This window comes from Stomoxys calcitrans, chromosome 1 (assembly GCF_963082655.1).
Source record: "Stomoxys calcitrans chromosome 1, idStoCalc2.1, whole genome shotgun sequence".
In the NCBI taxonomy this organism is placed as follows: domain Eukaryota; kingdom Metazoa; phylum Arthropoda; class Insecta; order Diptera; family Muscidae; genus Stomoxys; species Stomoxys calcitrans.
Genome location: NC_081552.1, coordinates 167,753,348 through 167,776,383, shown reverse-complemented (window position 1 = coordinate 167,776,383; position 23,036 = coordinate 167,753,348). Strand labels below are relative to the sequence as shown.

At 41.3% G+C, this 23,036-nt stretch overlaps 1 protein-coding gene across 3 annotated transcripts in view; it reads left to right on the top strand.

The window, feature by feature from the left end:
• LOC106093160 (protein phosphatase inhibitor 2) overlaps positions 1 to 17,638 on the top strand; it is a 48,008-nt gene extending 30,370 nt beyond the window's left edge. For 2 of the 3 annotated variants that reach the window (XM_059360169.1, XM_059360175.1), the window contains exon 5: positions 16,594 to 17,638. In XM_059360169.1, the coding sequence (XP_059216152.1) occupies positions 16,594 to 16,862 (269 nt within the window). In that variant the 3' untranslated portion in view covers positions 16,863 to 17,638. Of the gene's footprint in view, positions 1 to 9,245; positions 12,365 to 16,593 lie in introns of those variants that run through there. The other variant, XR_001222645.2, reaches the window with a different exon arrangement.
• The last annotated feature ends 5,398 nt before the right edge of the window (positions 17,639 to 23,036 follow it).

The window sequence follows — 23,036 nt, the reverse complement described above, 5'->3', positions numbered from 1 at the left end:
TAAGAAGGAGGTCAGTATAGCTTTCGGTATTATTACGGGCACATAGGACTACGAGCTCGGTGGGGACATAAAACCTAACATGAACCTACTAAGGGACGTGGTTGGAGAATAATTTACTTGTCAGTTGTACGTACCAGATTGACCCGATGGACTTCTTCATCGGCAAGGGCTGTAGACTCAGTGTACGCGTTCTTCCTCTTTTCGTCATGGGAGAGGCACATCCCGGAGTGCTTCTTCGTACGCTTCTGGTCCGTGCCCGTATTAAAAGTACCCCGGACCCTGGTTCTGTTCGGTTGGACAGAACCACCTTCATCATCGGTCGGTGTCGGTGAAGTGTAAAGGGTTCGTGGAGTTGGTGCATTTGCGATGTTGCTCTGGCCTTACGTCTTTACGGGAGCATAGTCGCACTGAATATGTTGGAAGATGTTGTGCGAGCATAGACAGCAGTGGGTCGTCGTCTTCGGCATCCCCGTTGTCGAACTATGTGACCCCTTCGACTTCTCCCGTGCGGCAATATACGCAATAGCAACACTCCAATCCCAATATTGCCGGGCCAGTGCCGAGAAGTTTATCATTCTTGCAATTGAATTGCAATGTTCTCCGAGGCAAGATCGACGAGGTAGTAGATTTTATGTGCCGGATGAACATATTGGTTGCAGCGACCCAGGAGACAAAGCTGATGAGCACCGGAAGCCTGCAAAGTTGTCACGGCAATCCCATGGCAGCCGGTTGTATGGACCGGATTTACCCGATGGAGTCCTTCATCGGCAAGGGCTGCCGCATAAGTGTACAACACACTGTTAGAACAACAACAGTAGTCACAGCGAACCAGGTGAAAAAGCTGAACAGCACCTGCAGCAGTTGTCACGGCAATCCCATGACAGCCGGTTGTACGTACCGGATTTACCCGATTGAGTTCTTCATCGGCAAGTGCTGCCGCCTAAGTGTACAACACACTGGTACAACAACAACAGTAGTCATGGATACAATGTGCTACGTAATGATCGCTTTAGGAGATCGACGAGGTAGTAGATTTTATGAGTTGGAAGAACATATTGGTTGCAGCGAACCAGGTGGCAAAGCTGAACAGCTCCTGCAGTCTGCACAGTTGTTACGGCAACCCAATGGCAATCTGTGGTACGTACCAGATTAACCTGATGGAGTCCTTCATCGACAAGGGCTGCCGCCTAAGTGTACAACGCACTGCTACAACAACAACAGTATTCACGCGTTTGGAGTTGAGGTGGAGGATTGGATAAACCTGATGGAGTCCTTCATCAGCAAGGGCTGCCGCCTAAGTGTACAACAGACTGCTACAACAACAAAAGTAGTCACGGATACAACGGTAGTCACCCTTTAGGAGTTGAGGTGGAGGATTGGCCTTCGTGATTCACCCATTCCGTGCAGTATAGTCCAATCTCGCCGGGTGCTAATGACCCCTACAAGGAATTGATAGGGATAGCAGTCAGATCCGGTAGTGTCGAGATAGAGCTATACAACAACACCAACACCAGTTTTTGTTATTGAAGCCACATTTGCAGGTGGAGTTGGCGATCCTCGTCAAGCTCGTTCAGGTCTATACCACCGATCGCCGCGGGAACATGATGGCCATTGGTTATTTAAAGGCGCCAATAGCTCGCTTTGTCGTATTGAGCATCATAGGCACTTAGTATTTAAGCAAGAGCCGGTTCCACCCAGCCTCTCACTGAGACTCCACTCGATACCGAGACTCACTGAGACTCTCCACTGCCCGAAACCCGTGGACTTGCCCGGTAGCTCCCAGCCAAGCTTCTTGTAATAACGGAGAATACCACACAGATTGATGTTCAAAGTTTCAGCCAGTGTGATGCCCATAGTTATCCCGTGCCGAGATAACCGCTAATTGGCTGTTGTTACCCAGTCAATAGCCAAGTTTACAGGACCGATATTAGTGGCCTACTGTCTGGCCATAATCGTCTGGATCTAGGAGACTTTAATGAGAATCAGGTTTCTTTCATTCTTCCGTAGGTAACGACCAGTGGGGTATAGCATTGGCACGACAGATTGAAGGCTCCACGTTCTGCACGGTGAATAAGGCTGCCTCCATTAGGATTACGAGGAGACGCAGCACCTCACCAGACATTTGCATTTCTTCCTCTGATCACCTGAGTGACGTATCCTGGCAAGCCGTCATTTATTTGGGATCAGAAGACCTCCTACCATCGACCGACTACACGACTTTATAATCTCTGAGAGTTGGACGTTCATCAATCGACCTAATGGGCCCTAATCGCCACTTCAGTCATTAACGCAGCAGCTGCTCGCTTTATACCAGCCGGTCGAATATCCAAGTGCGTTCCAATTTCCCAGCGAAGGCAGCCGTACTCGCCGATGAGCGTGATGGGATTCATTGCACGGGTCCCACTAGCACTAAGTCTGGAACTAAACAGGGTAGTCAACGAATTTAAGCGGAATCATGCCTGGGAAGGACCCGAGTAAGGGGGAGTCGTACAAACCGATCTCCCTTTTCTTAACAGTAGCCAAGATGCTTGAGAGACTACTCCTCACGATCATCGTTGGGGAATTTCCATTCGCCCAGCATCAGCATGGATATCGAAGGCTGCATAGCACCATCGTCGCACACCTTTGCCGTGGCTTCAGTCAGCCTAGGCCATGTGATAGGACGGTCCTTGTGGCACTGGACCTACCGAGGGCATTCGACACGGTCAGCCATGCCAAACTATTTGAGGACATCGCCAATACGTTCCTCAAGCCAGGCCTGAAAAGTTGGGTAGCGCCAGTCATTTGTGGAATTTAGGGATTGAAAGTCGAAGCACCGTAGAGTGAAACAGCGATAGGTTAAATGTCTACCTCAACGAACTAACAGCCTATTTCGGTGCTAGAGATGTGAAGCTATCTGCCATCAAATCTTCAGCCACATTGTTCACTGCAAATAAGCGTGGGGTGAATAAAGAGCTGAATGTGAAAGTCGTTGGACTTGATGGAGTTTCCGTTTATCAAGTGTCCCAAAATAATTGGCGTCACATTTGACAGCTCTTACACATGCTACCCACATGCCACATCAATTTTCGATAAGGTCAAAAGTAACAACGAGGTCCTCAAGTCACTTGCCGGTAGCATTTGGGCTGCTGACAAATAATTGGCGCCTTTAAATAACAAATGGACACCAGCATCAGAAGAGAAAACCTCTAGATGAAGGGGCATATCAAGCAGGTCACTTGAAGAAATTGACCTCCCCCGGCAAACCATAGTGGTTCTGGCTCAATTACGATCCGGCAACCGCCTCAACCCCTACAGATTGATGCCAAAGTGCAGAATTTGTGTCCCGATTGTGACCTGGGACCACACGACACACGTCAACTGCTAGCCGCTCAGCCAGATCCACTCGTTTCAGACCTATTTCCCTCTGAACGCACCCGACATAAGTCGCAAAGTTCCTGGATCTGGATATTCAACAGAATTAAGCGGACAAAAGATAGAACACAGCACACTGATACAACAACAACAACAACCCTGCTTTAGGCGTGTGTCCATACTTTAAAATCTTTGAACAAGTTTTAATTTCTCCAGAAAAGAAGATCATATCATATTAAAGTATATAAAATCTTGCAAACGCAAATGTGCCCATGAACACTTCATTAGGGACCAGGGGCAAACTTCTCACATATCAAAGAGAGCTGTCCGATTCAAGTTTTCTGTCTTTAAAAAATCAAAGTTTGGTCTTTCTTTCATCGAAATTTGGTCTAAAGAGAAAATTTCATTGAAATTGGAAAATATTTTAAATGTAAAAAGCATTTGCAGCCAGTGTTGCCGTTGCTGGTAGGTTCCTACCAATATTGGTAGGTTTTTTCTAACATATAAATACCAAGTTATTTACTGAAAAAATCGCCGGGGATAACTCAAAATTATTTGAACCCTTGTCGTTTATGTGCATTAATTTAGAGTCCAAAATGAAAGCATGCATGTCGAGGGGCCAAATACTCTTTCAAGGGTATCACTGCTTCAATTTTCAATGTATAGACTGTAACGGGTACGAGTATTAAGAGATCTTCAAATACGGCTTTTGTGCGCTCAACGCCTTCAATCGGATAACAGGACTATATAGCAGCTTCATACAAATATGGTCAGATGTGGTCCATACTCAGATGTTGAGGGGTCCATGCAACTCAATGTAAAGGCGAAAAGGGTAGTAAAAGCGTATTTCTCGGCTAAATCCCTTATATTGGGTAATCGCTTTAACCAAACTCCCGACGGTTGTTCGTTTACATCGGGGCAAAATGACGACTTCTATGAACTCAAAATATCAGGAGATCCGTATAAAGGGAGCTATATCAATATGTAGGCCATTTATGAACTTAAGGCTGTAGTGATATCAACAACAGACGGGCGAACATGTCTAAATCGGCTATGGATATAACGACCATCTAGTATGTATACTTTGTATTGCAAATGGAATGGCGAAATGGCCAGCTCTTCGGTGATTGGTATAAAAACATATACCGCATTTTTGGCTTGTAGAACATTTGGTATGTTTTGGTCCGGTTTTTTTAAAATTTTTAGTACGAAGTAATTTTCTTGAGTGGCAACACTGCGTGCATCATAAGCTGTTGTTGTTGTTATAGCAGAGTGTTGTACACTGAGGCGGCAGGCCTTGCCGATGAGGACTCCATCGGGTCAATCCGATATGAATAACCGGCTGGCATGGGATTGTCGTTGTCTGACTGCGTTGTAATTGTTGAGGCAGTGCCGATGAAGAACCCCATCAGGTCAATCCTTTACGTACAACCGGCTGCCAAATGAAAACGAGTTTGGAAATTTTTGTTTTTAGTATTGGCGGATAATTTGGCAGAAAACGAGGGAAATTAGTTTTATTTATTTCTTATTGCGGTTGGAAGGAAGTAAACTTAAAGACTCCCGTTTCGAACTCAGATGTGTGCTCTGTTGCTGTTGTTTTAGCAGTGTGTAGTACACTGAGGCGGCAGCCTTGTCGATGAAGGAATCCATTGGGTCAATATGGTACGTACAAGCGGCTGCTATGAGTGCTCTAAACTGTTGTTGTTGCATATATTTGCATGTGGAGTTAGCGATCCTCGTCCAGCTCCAAAGGGGAGCAAGCTCGTTCCAAACCATAACACCGATCGTCGCTGGAACAAGGTAGCTATTGGTTATTTAAAAGCGCCAATAACTCGTCATATCGAGTATCATGTTCCGGCCGGCCTTTTACTGAGACACTCCGCTCGATACCCCTGATTGTCCGTGACTACAGCTGCAGTTAGTCCGCAAATAGAGCATCCCACTATCCTCAATATGCTAAACTTATCGGAACGACGAACACCACACAGATTGGACGTCAAAGTTCCGGCCCATATGGTGCTCATCGTTCACCCGTGCTGAGATCTAAACTGTACTCACTAGTTGTGGGCATGTTTAGCACATTTATCCACTTGACAAAGCCAGTGATCGGCTTGTTGTGTAATCTAAATACTAAAAAAGTAAACACGAACAAAACTAAGTTAGGAATTTGGTGCTAGTCACAAAATCTCTAACTATTCTCCATTCTAACACTCTAAGTCGGTTCAAGTCTGGTATTATGTCTCCACTTAAGTGCCAGTGTCTGTTAGCCACAAAAGCCGGGCAATGACATAGAAAATGCTCCAACGCCGGATCCTCTTCCCTATATGCCCTACACACGCTATCACCTGCCGCGCCTATTTTGTATAAGTGCTTTCGAACACACAGAACTGTCACGTAATGATACCGAAAGCTATACTGATCACGATCGGTGTCCCTCAAACCTACCGTTTCACTGTTCCACAGTGCTACATGCACTTTCGTCGCCCACGCCCTTGACTTGGACTGCCTTGCCCACAAAATATTCGTATTCTGTGTAGTGGCTTTGTTTCACAGCCAAATCGCCTGTCCCTGTCTTCTCTATATGCCTTACACACGGTATTGCCTGCCGCGCCTATTTTTTCCATTTTATTTTTTAAATACGGGAATAAAAAGAAGTCATTCGGCGTCGTGGTGAAGAGTAATCCGCCTTGTGTACCACTCACAATTGACTGTTCTGTGTTGTTCTGGTAGTACGATTGCGACATGTCCAGTTTTTCTGCAAACACGATCATTTGCTTGGAAGTGCTTCGTGCCCGAGTAACTTTAGTTGGATTTGGCTCATCTTGAAACATACATACAGTCGACTCCTGTTTACTTTCGGGCTCATACGCATATATACACGATTCATCACCTGTCACGATGTCATAGACGTGTTTCGAAGCACCATGATCGTATTTTTGGAGCATTTCTTTCGACCAATCGACACAGCCTTTTTTGAGCGATTGACAAATTGTGTGGGATCCAACGCGAACAAATTTTTTTGACGGTGCTGGTCCCACTAATGCCTAAGGTGGTATCAATCTCACGATTTGTCACATGAAGATCCTGCAATATCAGTTTGCGCACAGCATCAATGGTTTTTAGAACAACAATTGATTTTGGACGACCTTCAAGAAATTCGTCCTGGAGTGAACTACGAATCCACCATGCCATCGATAAACACTGGACCTTGATGGAGCATCATCGCCAAAAATTGAATTAAGTTCATCGATGCACTGTTGTTGAGTTAATCCATGTCGAAAGCCGTAAAAAATAATCGCACGAAAATGTTCTCGATTTAATTCCATAAACTGTAAACAACACATAGTACTCGTATGTCAAAACGTTTTGAGTACGTATAACCTCAAAAATGTCCAGATTAGCGATAGAACTGTCAGAAGGCAGATTGAAACACAAGGGTTGTCCAATCCCGAAAAATAAAAGCATCAACCCTCGTACTTACACTCCTAGACTGTTTATGCCATAACCTTCCAAGTTGTTTCAGCCCTGATGACCACTTTATTGTCAGCAAATATGTTCACAATCCATATCATCGCGCTAACACAATACCATCTCATGCAATCCGTAATCGCCCGAATCTCCGCCAGCAGAATCGTTGTTGTTTCAAGATTGCAGTACCATATTATGTCGGAGATAGATTTCAGTCTGGGGGTCCTTTTCTGTCATCTAGCTGTGATTCATCTCTGTGTATCATGAAATTCCAAATGCCAAACTTAAGACCGTGCCTCGCACTTGACCTCAAATGCCTGGTATTACCTGCTCCTATCCTCTATCCATTCTTCCATCGCCTTAAGTCTTATAGCCGCATTGGTTGCCTTATATTTCATCTGTATGTCTATGGGCCGCATATCTAGAACAATCTTCAGTGTCACAGAAGGCGTGGTCCCAATCGCTTGTCTTCTCGTGACAGCAAAAAACACCACACAGATCGGACCTCAAAGTTCCAGTTTGTGTGGTGCACACAGCTATCCTGTGTCCTTTCGGTCTTTTTTCATAGCTGATTCGGATCCATACGCTTAGCAGTAATAAAATATCGTCTCCGCAGCATACGGGTTGAAACCCTTTTTCAGTCAAGGGTATATTACCATCCTTAGAAGTGGCGATATAATACCCTCCTATGGCGTGCCCTTTGCCACCTTCTTCCTTATCCTTATGAGCCATCCACAATTTATTCACCGGGCCTTAGCATATGGTTTATCCAATCTCTAAGGACCTGGTCCACCCAGTTTTGTTAAAAGCCCCTCTATGTCAATGCATGCCGCCAATGTGTACATCTTGGCATCCATAGATTCTTCTATTTCATAACCGCGTGCAGGGCGGTTTCCATCGATATCCCATATGTATGCTGCTTGCCATCCCTGGATGTCGTACTCTTTATCGTGGTATGCCCCTTCCTGTGTTCATTTTCATACCCACCACCATAGGATGGGGTATTTATTGTTGAAGTATATGTTTAACAAATTAATATCTACTTGTATCGTTCTTTGTTATTATGTTACTAGGCAATGATTTTATGTATTTGTATGTTCGAGAAATTATTTTTTCAAACTTCACTTCAATAAAACTTTTCAATCTAATAGGTTATGAGCCCAGCAAGCTCGAAGAAAATAAAATAATTATTGTGAAAATTTTTGAAGTCTGTGAAAAGAAAAAAAAAAAAAAAAGAATATTGGAGAAATTAATTTTGTGAAAAAGAGGTATCAAGAAAAGAAAATTACAATGGAATTTTGCAAAAACATAAAGCCGTTATGTGTCGAGTCGGACTGGCCAATTTGGAAGCGGAAGGTGAAGGATCTTCTAGATTTCTACGAGGGAGATCTGGATGTGGTTGAGCATAGAATTACAAAGCCGGAACCCTTGGAAGAAGGAGTAACAGAAGAGTTAAAGAGTCTGCATGTGATGTCTGGCAAGCGCTACATAAGCAATTTGAAGCGACATCTAAAGATCAATTATTCAAGATGTGCACGGAGCTATTTTCTTTCGAATGGATGGCAGAAAGCGATGTTTCTACACATATATCCAAGCTCAAGAGCTTATGGAACGAAATCAATGCTGGTTTGGTAATAAAAGGAGAAAAAAAATTACCAGAATTGCTCCTGATATGCAAGATTTTACACATATTGCCAAAATCATTTGAAATGTTTAAATTCAGTTGGATGATGCTCACACGAGATGAAGATAAGTCGTTAGATGAACTTCTTATGCAACTTTGTTTATTTGAAAGAAATTTTAAGAAATCTGAAGACACGATTTCGGAGAAACAAGAAGCATTGGTTCTAAATGAGAAGCGGAAAAATAAGAATTTTGCAAATGTCAAGAAAGATGACATTTGTCACTATTGCAAGAAAAAGGGACATTGGATTAAAGACTGCAGAAAGTGGATAGCTGATGGAAAGCCAAGTAAGTCAAAACAATTGGATACATCGCACTCCAATGTTGCTCTTCATTCGGTGTCAAATGAAGTTAATTTGAGCACATCTGTCAGCGATTGGTGGGTTGATAATGGTGCAACAAGGCACGTAACAAATGCGAAGGAATTTTTTATTGACTACGAAGCATTCAAAGAACCACATTCAATACAAGCTGCTGGTAAAGAGACTTTAAGTGCAATGGGAAAAGGAACAATTCAAGTTTTATCAAAAGTAAACAATGCTGAGAAGACAGTGGAGTTGTATGATGTTTGGTATGTTCCTGGTATATCAAGAAACTTTTTTCTGTATTGGCTTCACATGACAGAAACCCCTCAAGTAAGTTTTATTCGACAATAAAAAAGTGCAAGCTAGATCTCAATGGAGAAATAATTTTATGTGGACACCGTGAGCCAAATGGAACTTTATACAGAATAGATTTTCGACCCGTGTCTGCAAATCAGTGTGTTTCATTCTCTGTAGAAAATTCAAAACTGCAATTATACCATGAAAGATGGGGACATCAAGATAAACGGCATGTAAAGGAGAGATTAGAAAAGGAGATGGGAATTCGAGTAAAGAACAACAGTGAAATCTGTGAGCCTTGCGTTTTTGGTAAGTTGTCAAGTTTACCATTTGGAAGACGTGAGACTGCAAAAGCTCCAGGAGAATTAATATCGACAGATGTTTGCGGACCATTTCCCTCTTCATTTAGAGAATATAAATATCTTGTCGTTTATAAGGATGATTACACAAAATTTCGTTATGGATATGTTGTGAAGAACAAATCAGATGTGAAGGATACATTAATAAAAATGCTTGCACATGCCAGATCTCAAGGACACACAGTTAAAACATTGCTTAGTGATAATGGTGGTGAATTCAACAATGCAGAAGTGAAGAAAATTCTGGCAAAACATGGAGTAAGTCAACGGTTTACCGCTCCATATACACCTCAACAGAACGGTGGTGCTGAGAGAGAAAATAGAACCATTGTAGAGATGGCAAGAACATTCATGAACTCAAACAAGAATGTTGAATTTCCTTTGTCGTTATGGGCCGAATTTGTGAAATCAGCCATATATATTTTAAATCGAACGGGAAAATCGTCAGAAAAGGATAAAAGTCCATTTGAGCTATGGTGCGACAAGAAACCTAGAATTAAACACCTAAGAATTATTGGATCAAAATGCTATGTTCATGTTCCCCGTCAGCGTAGGAAGAAAATGGACAAGAAGGCAATAGTAGGTTATCTTGTTGGTTATGACGGCGATGAGAGATATCGTGTCTATATTAAAGAACAAAATATAGTAGAAATATCAAGAGATGTGATATTTTCCGAAGAAATAAATGGTTGTGCTAATGAAGAAGTTAAAGAAGATGAAGTTGTGAATGAGCAAAACAACAAGAATTCCAATAATATCCAAGAAAAAAAATGGGAAAGAAATATCAATACGCATCGGTCCATATAATCACGAAGGTGAAGAACAAGATGAATACCAACAAGAATTAGTTAAAGAGAAAGCGGTGCAAGATGCCGAACCGCTAGAAAGCCACAACGAAAATCAAGATTTCACAAATGATATAGAGGATTTCGAAGAGCAAGATGCCGAACTCCAAGATGGCGACAACGAAAATCAAGATTCGACAAGTGATTTAGAAGACTTTGAAGGATTTGAAGAAATCCAACGTAAAAAGCGTCGAAGAGATGAATTAGATGATACGTGCGATAATACTATTGTGAAACGCTTAAGAAATCGTACTGTAATTATATCAAATTGTGTCAGCGATGAGATGGTGATGATGGCACATGATTTTGTTTGTCAAACCGAACCTCCATCAAGATATTTAGAAGCTGTTGAAAGTGAAGAGAGAATCAATTGGATACAAGCCATGAAATCAGAGATGAATTCATTGCTTGAGAACAAAACTTGGGTACTCACGAATCTTCCTAATGGAGCAAAGGCACTTCCCTCGAAATGGGTATATCGTGTGAAGACAAAATCAGATGGCACCATTGAAAAGTACAAGGCAAGACTGGTTGTAAAAGGATTTAAACAAAAGGAAGGTGAAGATTATGATGAAACTTTCAGTCCAGTAGCAAGAATGTCTAGTATACGCTCTGTCCTAAGTATTGCTGCAACTGAAAGACTACATTTGTCACAATTTGATGTGTCTACAGCCTTTTTATACGGTGAATTGAACGAGACCGTGTACATGGAACAGCCAGAAGGTTTTAACGATGGATCAAATAGAGTTTGTCTGTTAAAACGAAGTCTCTATGGTTTGAAGCAAGCACCCAGATGTTGGAACAAAAGAATGGGAGATTTCTTAAAGAAACATGGATTTAAGGCCAACTCTGCAGATAGCTGTTTGTTTATAAGAGAGAAAGATGGTAAAAAGTTAATCCTTGCTCTCTATGTCGATGATGGTTTAGTAGCTGCATCAGACAAAGAAGAACTTGAGCATTTTCTCAACAGTTTAAAATCAGAGTTCAAGATCGTTTCTAATGAAGCTTCATACTTTCTTGGTATAAAAATTGAAAACAGCAATGATCAAATTAGAATCTCGCAAAAGTCTTATGCCAAGAAAATTTTGGAAAGATTTAATTTCTCAGAGTGTCGTCCAGTTTCAACACCAATGGAAAATACAGTCAAATGCATTTCAAAACCAGGGAAAGCACGAATCGAGTTTCCTTATAGACAAGCTGTAGGTGCTCTGATGTATTTGATGCTAGGAACAAGACCAGATTTGGCATATAGTGTCGGTTATCTATCAAGACACCTTGACAACTACACTTGTGAAGATATTCAAAAGCTCAAGCGAGTATTCAGATATATAGCTGGTTCCAAAGATGTTGGAATAGCTTATAATAAAGAAGGACCCAAGCTATTAGAATGTTACAGCGATGCTGACTATGGTGGATGTGTCACTACAGGACGTTCTACAACAGGTGTTGTTGCAACTTATGCAGGTGGAGCTTTATCTTGGATGAGTCAACGACAACCAACAGTGTCAACTTCAACAACTGAAGCAGAAATTATAGCTGCAAGTGAAGCCGCAAAAGAAGTAATATGGCTTACACGACTTTTCAAGGACATAATAAATTATAAGGACATTCCAATTATAAATATAGACAATGCAGCTGCGATTCGTCTATCAAAGAATCCAGAATTTCATAAACGAACAAAGCACATTGATCTAAAACACTTCTTCGTACGTGAAAAGGTAACAGAAGGTTTATTGTCAACGACTCAAGTTTCAACTGAAAATCAACTCGCAGATATGATGACCAAGCCTTTACCAAAGTCACGTTTACAGTACTTGTGTACTCGTTTAAATATAATTTAATTAAACAAGGGAAAGTGTTGAAGTATATGTTTAACAAATTAATATCTACTTGTATCGTTCTTTGTTATTATGTTACTAGGCAATGATTTTATGTATTTGTATGTTCGAGAAATTATTTTTTCAAACTTCACTTCAATAAAACTTTTCAATCTAATATTTATCTAGTCATTCCGTTTGTAGCACCTCGAAATATTCATCTAAGACTCCATAAAGTATATATATTTTTGATCGTCGCGGAGTTCTGAGTCGATCTAGCCATGCCAGTCCGACCGTCCGTCTCTCGAAATCACGATAGCGGTCGAACGCGTAAAATTAGCCGTTTGAGGTTTTGTACAGATACTATTGATATAGGTCGCTGGGGATTGCAAATGGGCCATATCGGTTCAGATTTGATATAGCTCCCATATAAACCGATTTCCCGATTTGACTTCTTGTGTCCCTGGAATCCGCATTTATGTCCGATTTGGCTGAAATTTTGCATGTAGTGTTCTGTTCTGACTTCCAACAACTGTGCCAAATACGGTCCAAATCGGTCTGTAACCTGACATAGTTCCCATAGAAACCGATCCCCCAATTTGACTTCTTGAGCTCCTGGAAGCCACAATGTTTGTCCGATTTTACTGAAATTTTGCATGCGGTGTTCTGCTACGACTTCCAACAACTGTGTCAAATACGGTCCAAAAAAAGACTATAACCTGATATAGCTCCCATATAAACCGGTTTCTCGATTATCCTTGTTCGGTTCCTAGAAACATTAATTTTTGCTGGTTTGCTAGAAGTTTGGTATGTAGAATCAAATTGTGCCTTTCAACAAAATTTATTTTTTATACATTTTGAGCAGAATCCATGGTGGTGGGCCCGGCCGAACATAGCACGCTTTTACTTGTTTTGTATTCATTGAGTTGCGTGTAATACATATCCCAATAAACTGCCGCTCTTTTAGAAAGTCTGCAGATCTCTCCCATTGTTGCGAATTCTCCCGGATTCCAGGGGTTTCTAAGAGGACAACTATCTTCGAAAGATTCCATTGTTACAGTCGTTGTTGTTGTTGTAGCAGTTTAATGTGTTCTATCTTTCGTCTGCTTGATTCTTTTGAGTGTCAAGACCCAGGAACTCTGGGACTAAGATGGGGTGCATCCACAGGGATCTGGGTCGAGCGGGTCTGGCCGGGCAGTTAAACAGGTGACGTGTATCGTGCGGTCCCTGTTTACAATCGGGACATACGTCTTGCACGTCAGCATCAATCCTAGCTCTGTGGGAATTGAGGCGGCTGCATCTGCCGGAACGTAATTGAGCCAGAACTACTCTGGTTTGGCGGGGGAGGTCGATTTCTTCGGGTGCAATGGGTGGCGGTCGTTCTCCAAGGACTACTTTCCCCCGTACCCAATTACCGCATCTGCTACCGTGTCTGCATGAATGTTGTTTAGACCTGCTTGATATGCCGCTTGATCTAGAGGTTCTCTCTTGTAGCGCTGAACCTCACGCTCTAGTTCATGTAGATCTACCTTAAGGCTTCTGGGCGGTGGATATCTATCCAAAAGATGATGATTTGGATGGTTTCTGCGATAACAGCCCAAAAGGTATTGCATATACAGCATGTAGTTATGTCTTCGTACTGGTAGGGTCTTTGTCTCCTGATGGAGGTGGTCCACATGAGAACTGAGGAGACAGCTCGTCGCAGTTCGGAGGGCGGCATTCTGGCAGATCTGAATATTATTCCACTTCGTGTCACAAATTTGACGAGACCACACTGGCGCTGCATAACTTATCACGCACCGGCCAATTGCTTTGTACGTGGTCAACAAGGTTTCTTTGTCTGCACCCCAAGTGCTGCTAGCAAGTGACTTGAGGACCTTGTTTCTTCTTTTGACTTTATCGCAGATTTCTGTGGCATGTAGGGAGAATGTGTAAGAGCTGTCAAATGTGACGCGAAGTATTTTGGGACACTTAATGGTCGGAAACATTTCTCCACCGACCATCACAGTCAGCTCAGTATTCACCTCACGCGTATTTGTAGTGAACAATATGGCTGAAGATTTGGTGGCGGATATTTTCAGATTTCTTGCAGCGAAATATGAGGCAAGCGCGTAGAGGTAGACGTTCAAACTATCGCAGATGTCATCAATGGGTGGGAGGCCTGATGCCATGATCATGTGTGCTGTGCAGTCTTCGAAATCCATGTTGATGTTCGCCGAATGGAAATTCTCCTACGAGGCTCGGGAGGAGTAGTGCCTCAAGCGTCTTTGCCACTGGTGAGAGAAGGGAGATCGGTCTGTACGACTCCCCCAAACTTCGGGGATCACTCTGCCCATTTTCCAGACATCGGGAACTATAAGAGTCATCAATGACAGGTTGAGGACGGTGGTAAGGTACTCAACTCCAGGTGAATCCAGATTATTCAACATTAATGTAGAGATTCCGGCGGGGCCCAACGCCTTAGATGATTTGGCACCACTGATGATATTCGTTACTTCGCCCACGGTAAATTGTGATGGCTGTTCATCGACTCGGAGACCACGAATACGGCGAATGGCTCTCCTCCTTGCCCTGTCTCTCTCGGGATGCACAATAAATTGACGGTTGAACAACCCGGTGCATCTTTTCGGATCAGTCACGGTTAATTCGCCAAAAGTGACTGAGGTCCTGTCATCCCGTCTACCGGGATTCGAGAGTGACTTAACAGTAGACCACAGTTTGTCTACACCGGTGCCTAAGTTACATTGCTCCAAGTGTTCCAGCCACACATTCCGCTTATGTTCGTTGACTACCCTGTTTATTTCCAGATTCAGTTCGCTGATTCTGGGGTTAGCGGGGCCCATAGCACGAATCCCATCACGCTCATCTGCGAGAACCACTGCTTGCGCCGGGAAATTGGGCCGCACTTGGGGTATTCGACCGGCTGGTATAAAGCGAGCGGCTGCTGCGTTAATGATGTCTCGGAATTTCCTCTCGGCCACTACCACATCAGAGGGGCAGTTCACTGAAGCGGCAATTGGTATACTCTCTGAAGCCAGTCCAATCGGCCTTCTTATGATTGATAAACGTCCGGCGCTCAGAGGTTATGAAGTCGGGTTGTCGGTCGATGGTGAGAATTATGGGGAGGTGGTCTGACCCCAAAGAGATGACGGCTTGCCAGGATACGCCACTCAGGAGATCAGGGGATGCAATGGAGATGTCTGGCGAGCTGCTGCACCTCCTCGTAATCCTAGTGGGGACATCCTCATTCACCGTGGAAAACGTGGAGCTTTCAATCTGCTCTGCCAAAGCTATGCCACGCTGGTCGTTACCTAGGGGAGAATGCCATGACGTGTGATGCGCATTAAAGTCCCCTAGAACCAGACGATTATGACCAGGTAGCAACCCACTTATGTCGGGGTTGTAAGCCTGGCCATTAATCGGGACACAGCTACCAACCGGCGGTATGTACACGTTGTATAGCTCTATCTCGGCAGTACCAGACCTGACTGCTATCCCCATGCATTCCATGTAGGGGTCACTAGCGCCATGCGCAGGCGAGATAGGTCTATATTGCATGGAATGGTGTATTACGAAGGCCAATCCCCCACCTCCATTCCTTGAGCGATCCTTACGTAGCACATTGTAACCGTGACAACTGTGCAAGCTGCAGGTGTTTGTCAGCTTTGTCTCCTGGATCGCTGCGACCAATATGCTCTTTCGACTCATAAAGTCCACAATCTCATCGACCTTGCCACGAAGTCCGTTGCAGTTTAACTGCAAGAACGATACACTTCCCGCCACTGGCCTGGCAATATTTGGATTGGGATGCTGCCGTTGCGTAAATTGCCGTACGGGAGAGGTCCCCGTCGGTCACATAGTCCGACGACGACGCTTGTGACCCACTGTTGGCTATGTTCGTACAGCACCTTGCGACATAGCCAGTATGACTATACTCCCGTAGTGAAGTGAGGCTAGAGCAAGATCGGAAATGTACCCACTCCATGCACCGGTTACACCTCACCGACACCGACCGATGATGAAGGCGGTTCTTGCAAACCGAACAGAACCAGTGTCCGGGGTTCTTTTCAATCCCGGCACGGACCAGAAGTCTGCGGAGAAGGCACTCCGGGATGTGCCTCTCCCATGACGAAAAAAGACGAACACGTACACTGAGGCGGCAGCCCTTGTCGATGAGGATTCCATCGAGTCAATCCGGTGCGGATCATTTTGATGTATCAATAATTTATGTTACCGAGACGCTTAAAACTTTTCTGTTCAGTACTATTCTACAATACTTCCTTTGATTTTGGAATGGAAGAAGTTCATTTTGGAAGTGCATTAATGTATTTTGTTTAGAAAAAATGTCTATTTTATTTTGCTAGGACGTTATGACTGATTGACAATACCTACCAATACCTCCTTGCAAAATAGACTTTATTCGTTACGCCAAACATTCATCATTGAAATGAAATCTTTTTTTCAGCACGCCGTTTAGAATTTGAGCGACGCAGAAAGGAGCATTACAAAGAGTTTGAGGCAGTGAAACTGGCACGAAAACTCATCGAAGAAGAAGACGACGAGGATGCGGAAGACGATGCCGCCGACCCTTCAGGTGCTGAAAAAGCGAATGCAGAGTCCTCAGATCAATCTAAGGAATCCAATCCAAAAATCCCAAAGTCCACGGCTACATCTTGTACTAGTGAACGGAAGTCGGCAGATTCCAAGCAAATGGAAGTGGATCAGGGGCAGTAAAACTTAAACACTGTGAAATTGAAATAAAAACATGAATATGTATAAATCAATCAAATCTACAACATTTTACGGATATTAACATAATTGAAAAACAATTGAATCTAGCACTACGATTTTAACTCCACTTAAATCGTAAAAAACCAATTTATTCGATAATAATTAATAACAAGAATAGAAAAAAGAAGATAAATTGCATTCTATTGTCTTAGGTTCATAAACAGCAGACAGACAGACAAAAAACAAACAAAGCAGATGTAGAAAAAATTATTATGAAGCGTATTTTACAAAATAATATACCATAAATAACACCAATCAAGGAGTAATGGGCGAATAAAACTTATTTTGTTTTGCATTTATTTTGGTTGAATTCACTTGTATTACTACCTTCAATCGTAGTAGCCAATCCCCGTATTTAACTACATTTATATATGCGAAATGTTCCACACATATTTCCTAATTTAAGTGCCACATTGAATATAATTTTTGTTTTTAGTTTTAATTCCAAATGGTTTTAAACTTGGTTTAGAGTCGTATTTTTTTTTTGTTTTTGTATAATTAACTACCCATTCAATATTTTCCTCAAATCTTTATGCTTCCGAGCCAAACACACTTATACACGTTTAACACACACTCATCCAGAAAAACAAAACGTATGAAAAACTTTTAACAACATAAATTATAACAAATAAAATGAGAGAAGAAAAACTAAAAAAAGGTTTGAACGAGTTGTAATAATCATTAATAATACATTGAATATAATACAAAAACACACGTAATACTGACTGATTTTATTTAAACAAAATTAGTTTGCCAACGTAATGTAATAATAATTTTTACATTTTTCAGTTTTAAACCTATTCAATTTTAAATAACAAAACTGTAATATTAACACAAGATTTGCATAAACTATAAGTTACAACTAAACAAAAATTATTTGAAAATTGGTGTTTTTATTATTCGTTAGTAATAGAGCGGCTAAAACTCGATAATTAGTGATTAAATTGATCTATCGAAGGCTATCTATTCGGTCGGTCATGCCACTCTTTAGAAACATCGGCCATACGTCCATCCAGCCAGGCCTGAATCGTCGGATCGCAAATCGTATCGGATGTGGAATTTAGTCTTAAGAAGTCGATTGCTATGAGAACGTTTATTTTGTCGACCTTACGTCCGATTGCGCTCCAAAAAATGTGAAGAGTATTTGATCGAGAGCTCATCATTGCGGAATTTATGGTTGAGCAAGTCCTGAAGAGCTTTTAACCATTTCAGTCACCAGGACCTGATGGAATATTTTCGGCATCACTGCAGAGAGCGGTGGACTTCCTGGAGACTCACCTGCACACTATCTTCACAGCGTGCCTGGGACTTGCGTCCGAAGACCTGGCACGAGGCAAGGGTGGTGTTTATACCCGCGACCGGCAAGGTAAGTTATGTGGCACCGAAGGCCTATAAGTCTTACGTCCTTTCTACTTAAAACCATGGAGCATATAGTTGATAAAGAGTAGGACATTCATGAAAATTAGCAGTATATGATAGGGGACCGCCCTGCACGAGTTTGTGTACAAAATAGAAGAATATTTATTGTAAGATGTAAACGTTGGCGGTATGCATTGACGCCGATTGGGCTCTTAATAATGTGCGGCCAACACGCTAATTATCAAATCATTAGACCGGTACCGGTACTAGGAACAGCTTAGGAACAGTTGGATAAATTGTGGGTCCTATGAAAAAGATAAGAGAAAGTGGAATTGAAGGCCACTCCGCAAGGGGGCATTTAAGCACTACTCTTTTGGGTGACCACTCGGCACGGGATAGCTATGAGCACCATACAGGCTGAAACATTGAGGTCCGATCTGTGTGGTGTTCATTGCTGCCACGAGAAGCTTAGCTGCGAGCTACCGTGCACGTCCACAGGATGCGGGTAGAGGAATGCCCCATACGGAGCAGCTGCAACGGCAGTCGCGGAAAATCAACGGTATCATTGGCCCTTGTGTCTTGTGAGAGACAGTTCTGTTTTCATTTTGCTCCAATAATTTTCTGGTTATTTACAATAAAATATAACAAAAGTTCATCACTGTTTGTCTATTTCCACGTGAAATTGTATCTGACACAATATCTGTTTGTTTTGAGAAAAACTGTCCTGTATATTATCAGATAAAAGCAAACATTTTATTTTGGTTTTGAATCAATTGAAATAAACAAAATCAGTGCAGTGCGGTACACACATACATACATAAAAAAGAAAAATACATTCTGTGCTCAACGCCAACAACAAAAATATTATGTCTCAGCTAAGTGAATCGTTTCAAGAGAAACTGATGGCTGACATTACATACGCCAACAATCAGCTTGAAGAAGAGCTGGTGGCTAAGTTAACGGGATCGTCAAAGAGGGAGAGAGATGATTCGTCAAATCCAGAGAGCAAAGCGAAAACACCTAAGCTGGCTCGATATGAAAGAGATATAATACATGAAATGGAAGTGCGTTTTGAGAGGCAGTGGACGATGTTCAAAGAAGCTCTTAAAGAAACTGAAGAGAGATTGAATACGTCCATGAATAAGAGATTTGCAGAAGTGGAACTGAAGCTGTTAAATTATGTAGATACACACATACAACGAATTGAGGCAAAGTCAAACGAAATAAATGAACGACTACTGAAAGCTGAAACTGAATGTGCAGAAATAGTTAGCATGAGAGAAGATATAAAAAACCTTCGAGCCCATCTGGCAAAACAAGAAAACTTGGCGGTATCATGCGATCTTCGTGTTAATGGCATTCCTTGTTACCCGTCGGAGAATTTAGATCATATTTTTGACTGTATATGTAAGGCACTGAATGTAGCAACACCTCCATATAAGTCAGTATATCGATTGAAAGGTAAAAGAGGAAACAATAGCCCTGATACTACTATAATTGTTCAACTTTTAACGCCATTCGTGAAAAACTATATCTTAAAGATGCTGGCACAGTTCAGGAAAAAATTTAATGGTCAATTATGTTTACATCACATTGGTTTTGATTCCAATCAATGTGTATACATCAATGAAAATCTTACTTCGACGAATTTTAAAATCTTGCAAACGGGTATTAAATTGAAAAGACAGAAAAAAATCACCTCGATCTACTCTTTTCGCGGCTTAATATATGCCAAGACTGCCCCCAACACTGAGCCAATTCATATTGCAAACGAGGTAGATTTTGACCAGTTTTTTCGTCATGCTATTGATACTGTTTAATGTCTTTCCAAACTATATTTTTTTCAAACCAATCTTTTGCATATTTTTTAATTTTTTTATTAGCGAAAATAGTAATACATATTTTAACGAATTCATTACAAAATTCTCCTTCATTTCAAATTCTCAAATTGAAAGCGTTGCCACTTCTAATAAATGTCTTTAACCAATAGTACTTTGGGTTCCAATAACGGATCATATTACATGATTAAAGTACTCTGTAGACAGAAAACTGGCCTGAATATCTGTCATATTAATGCACAAAGCCTGAAGAGGAAAATAGATGAATTTCGGCACAATTTCGTAATGTCTGGAGTTGACATAATATGTGTGAGTGAAACCTGGTTTAATTCTTCTATTACTGACAGCATAATAAGTGTTGAAGGATATAATGTATATAGAAATGATCGAAGCTCCCTTGGAGGTGGTGTGGCGTTATATGTAAAGAATAACTTACCCTGCAAAGTAATTTTTAAATCTGAACAAAATGAGAAAATTGAATCAATCTTTGTCGAGCTTGTTATTAATACCCGTAAAATTCTATTGGGTTGTGCATATAGACCAAATTGTCATATACCGTATGAATATATTTTCGACACTATCCTTGATATTTCTGTGCACTACGATGATGTTATAATAGCCGGCGATCTCAATTCTAACCTTTTAAAGGAAAAAACACTTATTGAGTCGTTTAACTCCATGGGATTGTATGGGGTAAATACTACAATACCAACTCACTATACAACAACTTCGAACAGCCTGATTGACATATTTCTTGTTTTAAAATCTGATAATGTTCTACTATACGATCAGCTTAGTATGCCCTGTTTTTCTAAGCATGATCTAATATTTCTGACATATGATGCTGTGCACACACCAGAACAAAAACAGACAAGTTATTTTAACTTTAATAAAATAAATTATGATACACTTGCTTCTGAAATACACAACATTGATTGGAGTAAGATATATGACATTTATTCTACTGATGATCAGTTAACGTTTCTTAGTGAAAATCTATTGTATCTTCTTGACTGCACCGTACCTATTTGCACACCACGTCCTCGAAAAGCTCAGAACTGTTGGTTTAGTGAGTCAATTAAAAAATTAATTGACAAGAGAGATTTGGCTTACAGACGATGGAAACGTTTTAAATGCCCAATGCTCCATGAAGAATACCGAACACTCAGAACTGATGTAAATAAAACAATTAATCGCGCAAAAGCTGGCTATTACGCCAACAAATTCCGCCAGGCTACCGATTCCAAAAAAAAGTGGAAAACAATACGAGAAATTAGTGTCGGGTCCACTCCTATAGTTGAAATTGATGCAAATCCTGATGAACTGAACGCATCTTTCCTAAACAGCACAACATATCTTGAAGATAATAATATAGAAACAAACCCAGTAAATGTCATATCAAACACACCAGCATTTCCTGACTTTACAACTTTTGAATTTGCATGTATTCGGCCCATTGATGTTTATGAGGGTTGCATGAGTATAAAATCAAATGCAGTTGGTTTGGATAACCTACACCCAAAATTCATAAAATCCACCTTACCATACACACTGTCGTATATCACATACTTCTTCAACACAATTCTAACAACTGGCAAATATCCGACCACATGGAAACATTCAAAAGTTATACCTGTGCCAAAATCGAAAAATGGAAATGAATATCGTCCCATATCAATTCTGCCTTTCGTCTCAAAAGCTTTTGAAAAGATAATTCACAAGCAAATAAGCGCATACTTAAACGAGCATCGCCTCTTATCCAGCAAACAGTCTGGCTTTAGGCCAAGACACAGCTGTGTTACTGCTTTAATCGATGTTACCGAAGATATTAGGTCAAATATTGATGATGGACTGGCTACTTGCCTAGTACTGTTGGATCACTCAAAAGCTTTTGACTGTGTTAACCATGAGCTGTTGTGCTTGAAACTGAAGCACTATTTTAATTTTTCTGCATCTGCTGTGTTGTTAGTTAAAAACTATCTCTGCCAAAGAACTCAGTCTGTTGTAATCAAGGATATAATGTCCAAATCTCTTCAATTGAATAAGGGTGTACCGCAGGGTTCGATTTTGGGACCACTGCTTTTCTCGATGTACATAAATGACCTACCACCACGGCTCAGATACTCCTCTATACATATATACGCTGATGATGTCCAGCTCTATCTGAGTTTTGCTAAACCTGAAATACGTCAAGGTTTTTTAAAAATAAATGAAGATTTGGGCATTATTTCCAACTGGGCTCATGCCAACTATCTTAACATAAACCCTAAAAAATCAAACTGCATCTTAATTTCAAATCGCAACCATAATATTATTACTGAAGAACATATATTAATTGGTGAGCAACACATACAGCTAGTCGAAAAGGCTAAAAATCTTGGTATAACTTTCAATAACTCACTGACATGGACCGATCACATAGTTGCGACTACTGGAAAAATATTTGGTATGCTAAGAACACTGTACCAAACACAATCGTTTACGCCAAAACACATTCGCCTCCTTTTGGCTAAAACGTACTTACTGCCTGTGCTCTGCTGTGGAAGTGAACTGTTTAGTAAATGTGACTCTAGGAGCACTAGACGACTGGAGACAGCTCACAATGCAATAATAAGATATGTTCATGGCCTAAATCGATACGAGAGCTGTTCACCCTATGAAAAAAGCATATGCAATATGAAATTTGGCGATTTTCTAGATATAAAAAATCTGTTACTATTGCATAAAATCATTTATGAAAAATGTCCAGAATACCTGTACCAAAAGCTGCAGTTTGGGAGAACAAACAGAAGGATACTATTGGTGATGCCTCGATATCGCCTTTTGATATCACAATGGCAATATCTAACAAATGCGATCCGCCTATGGAACTCACTACCCTTGTCAATACAATCTATTTGCAACGCAAATTCATTTAAAA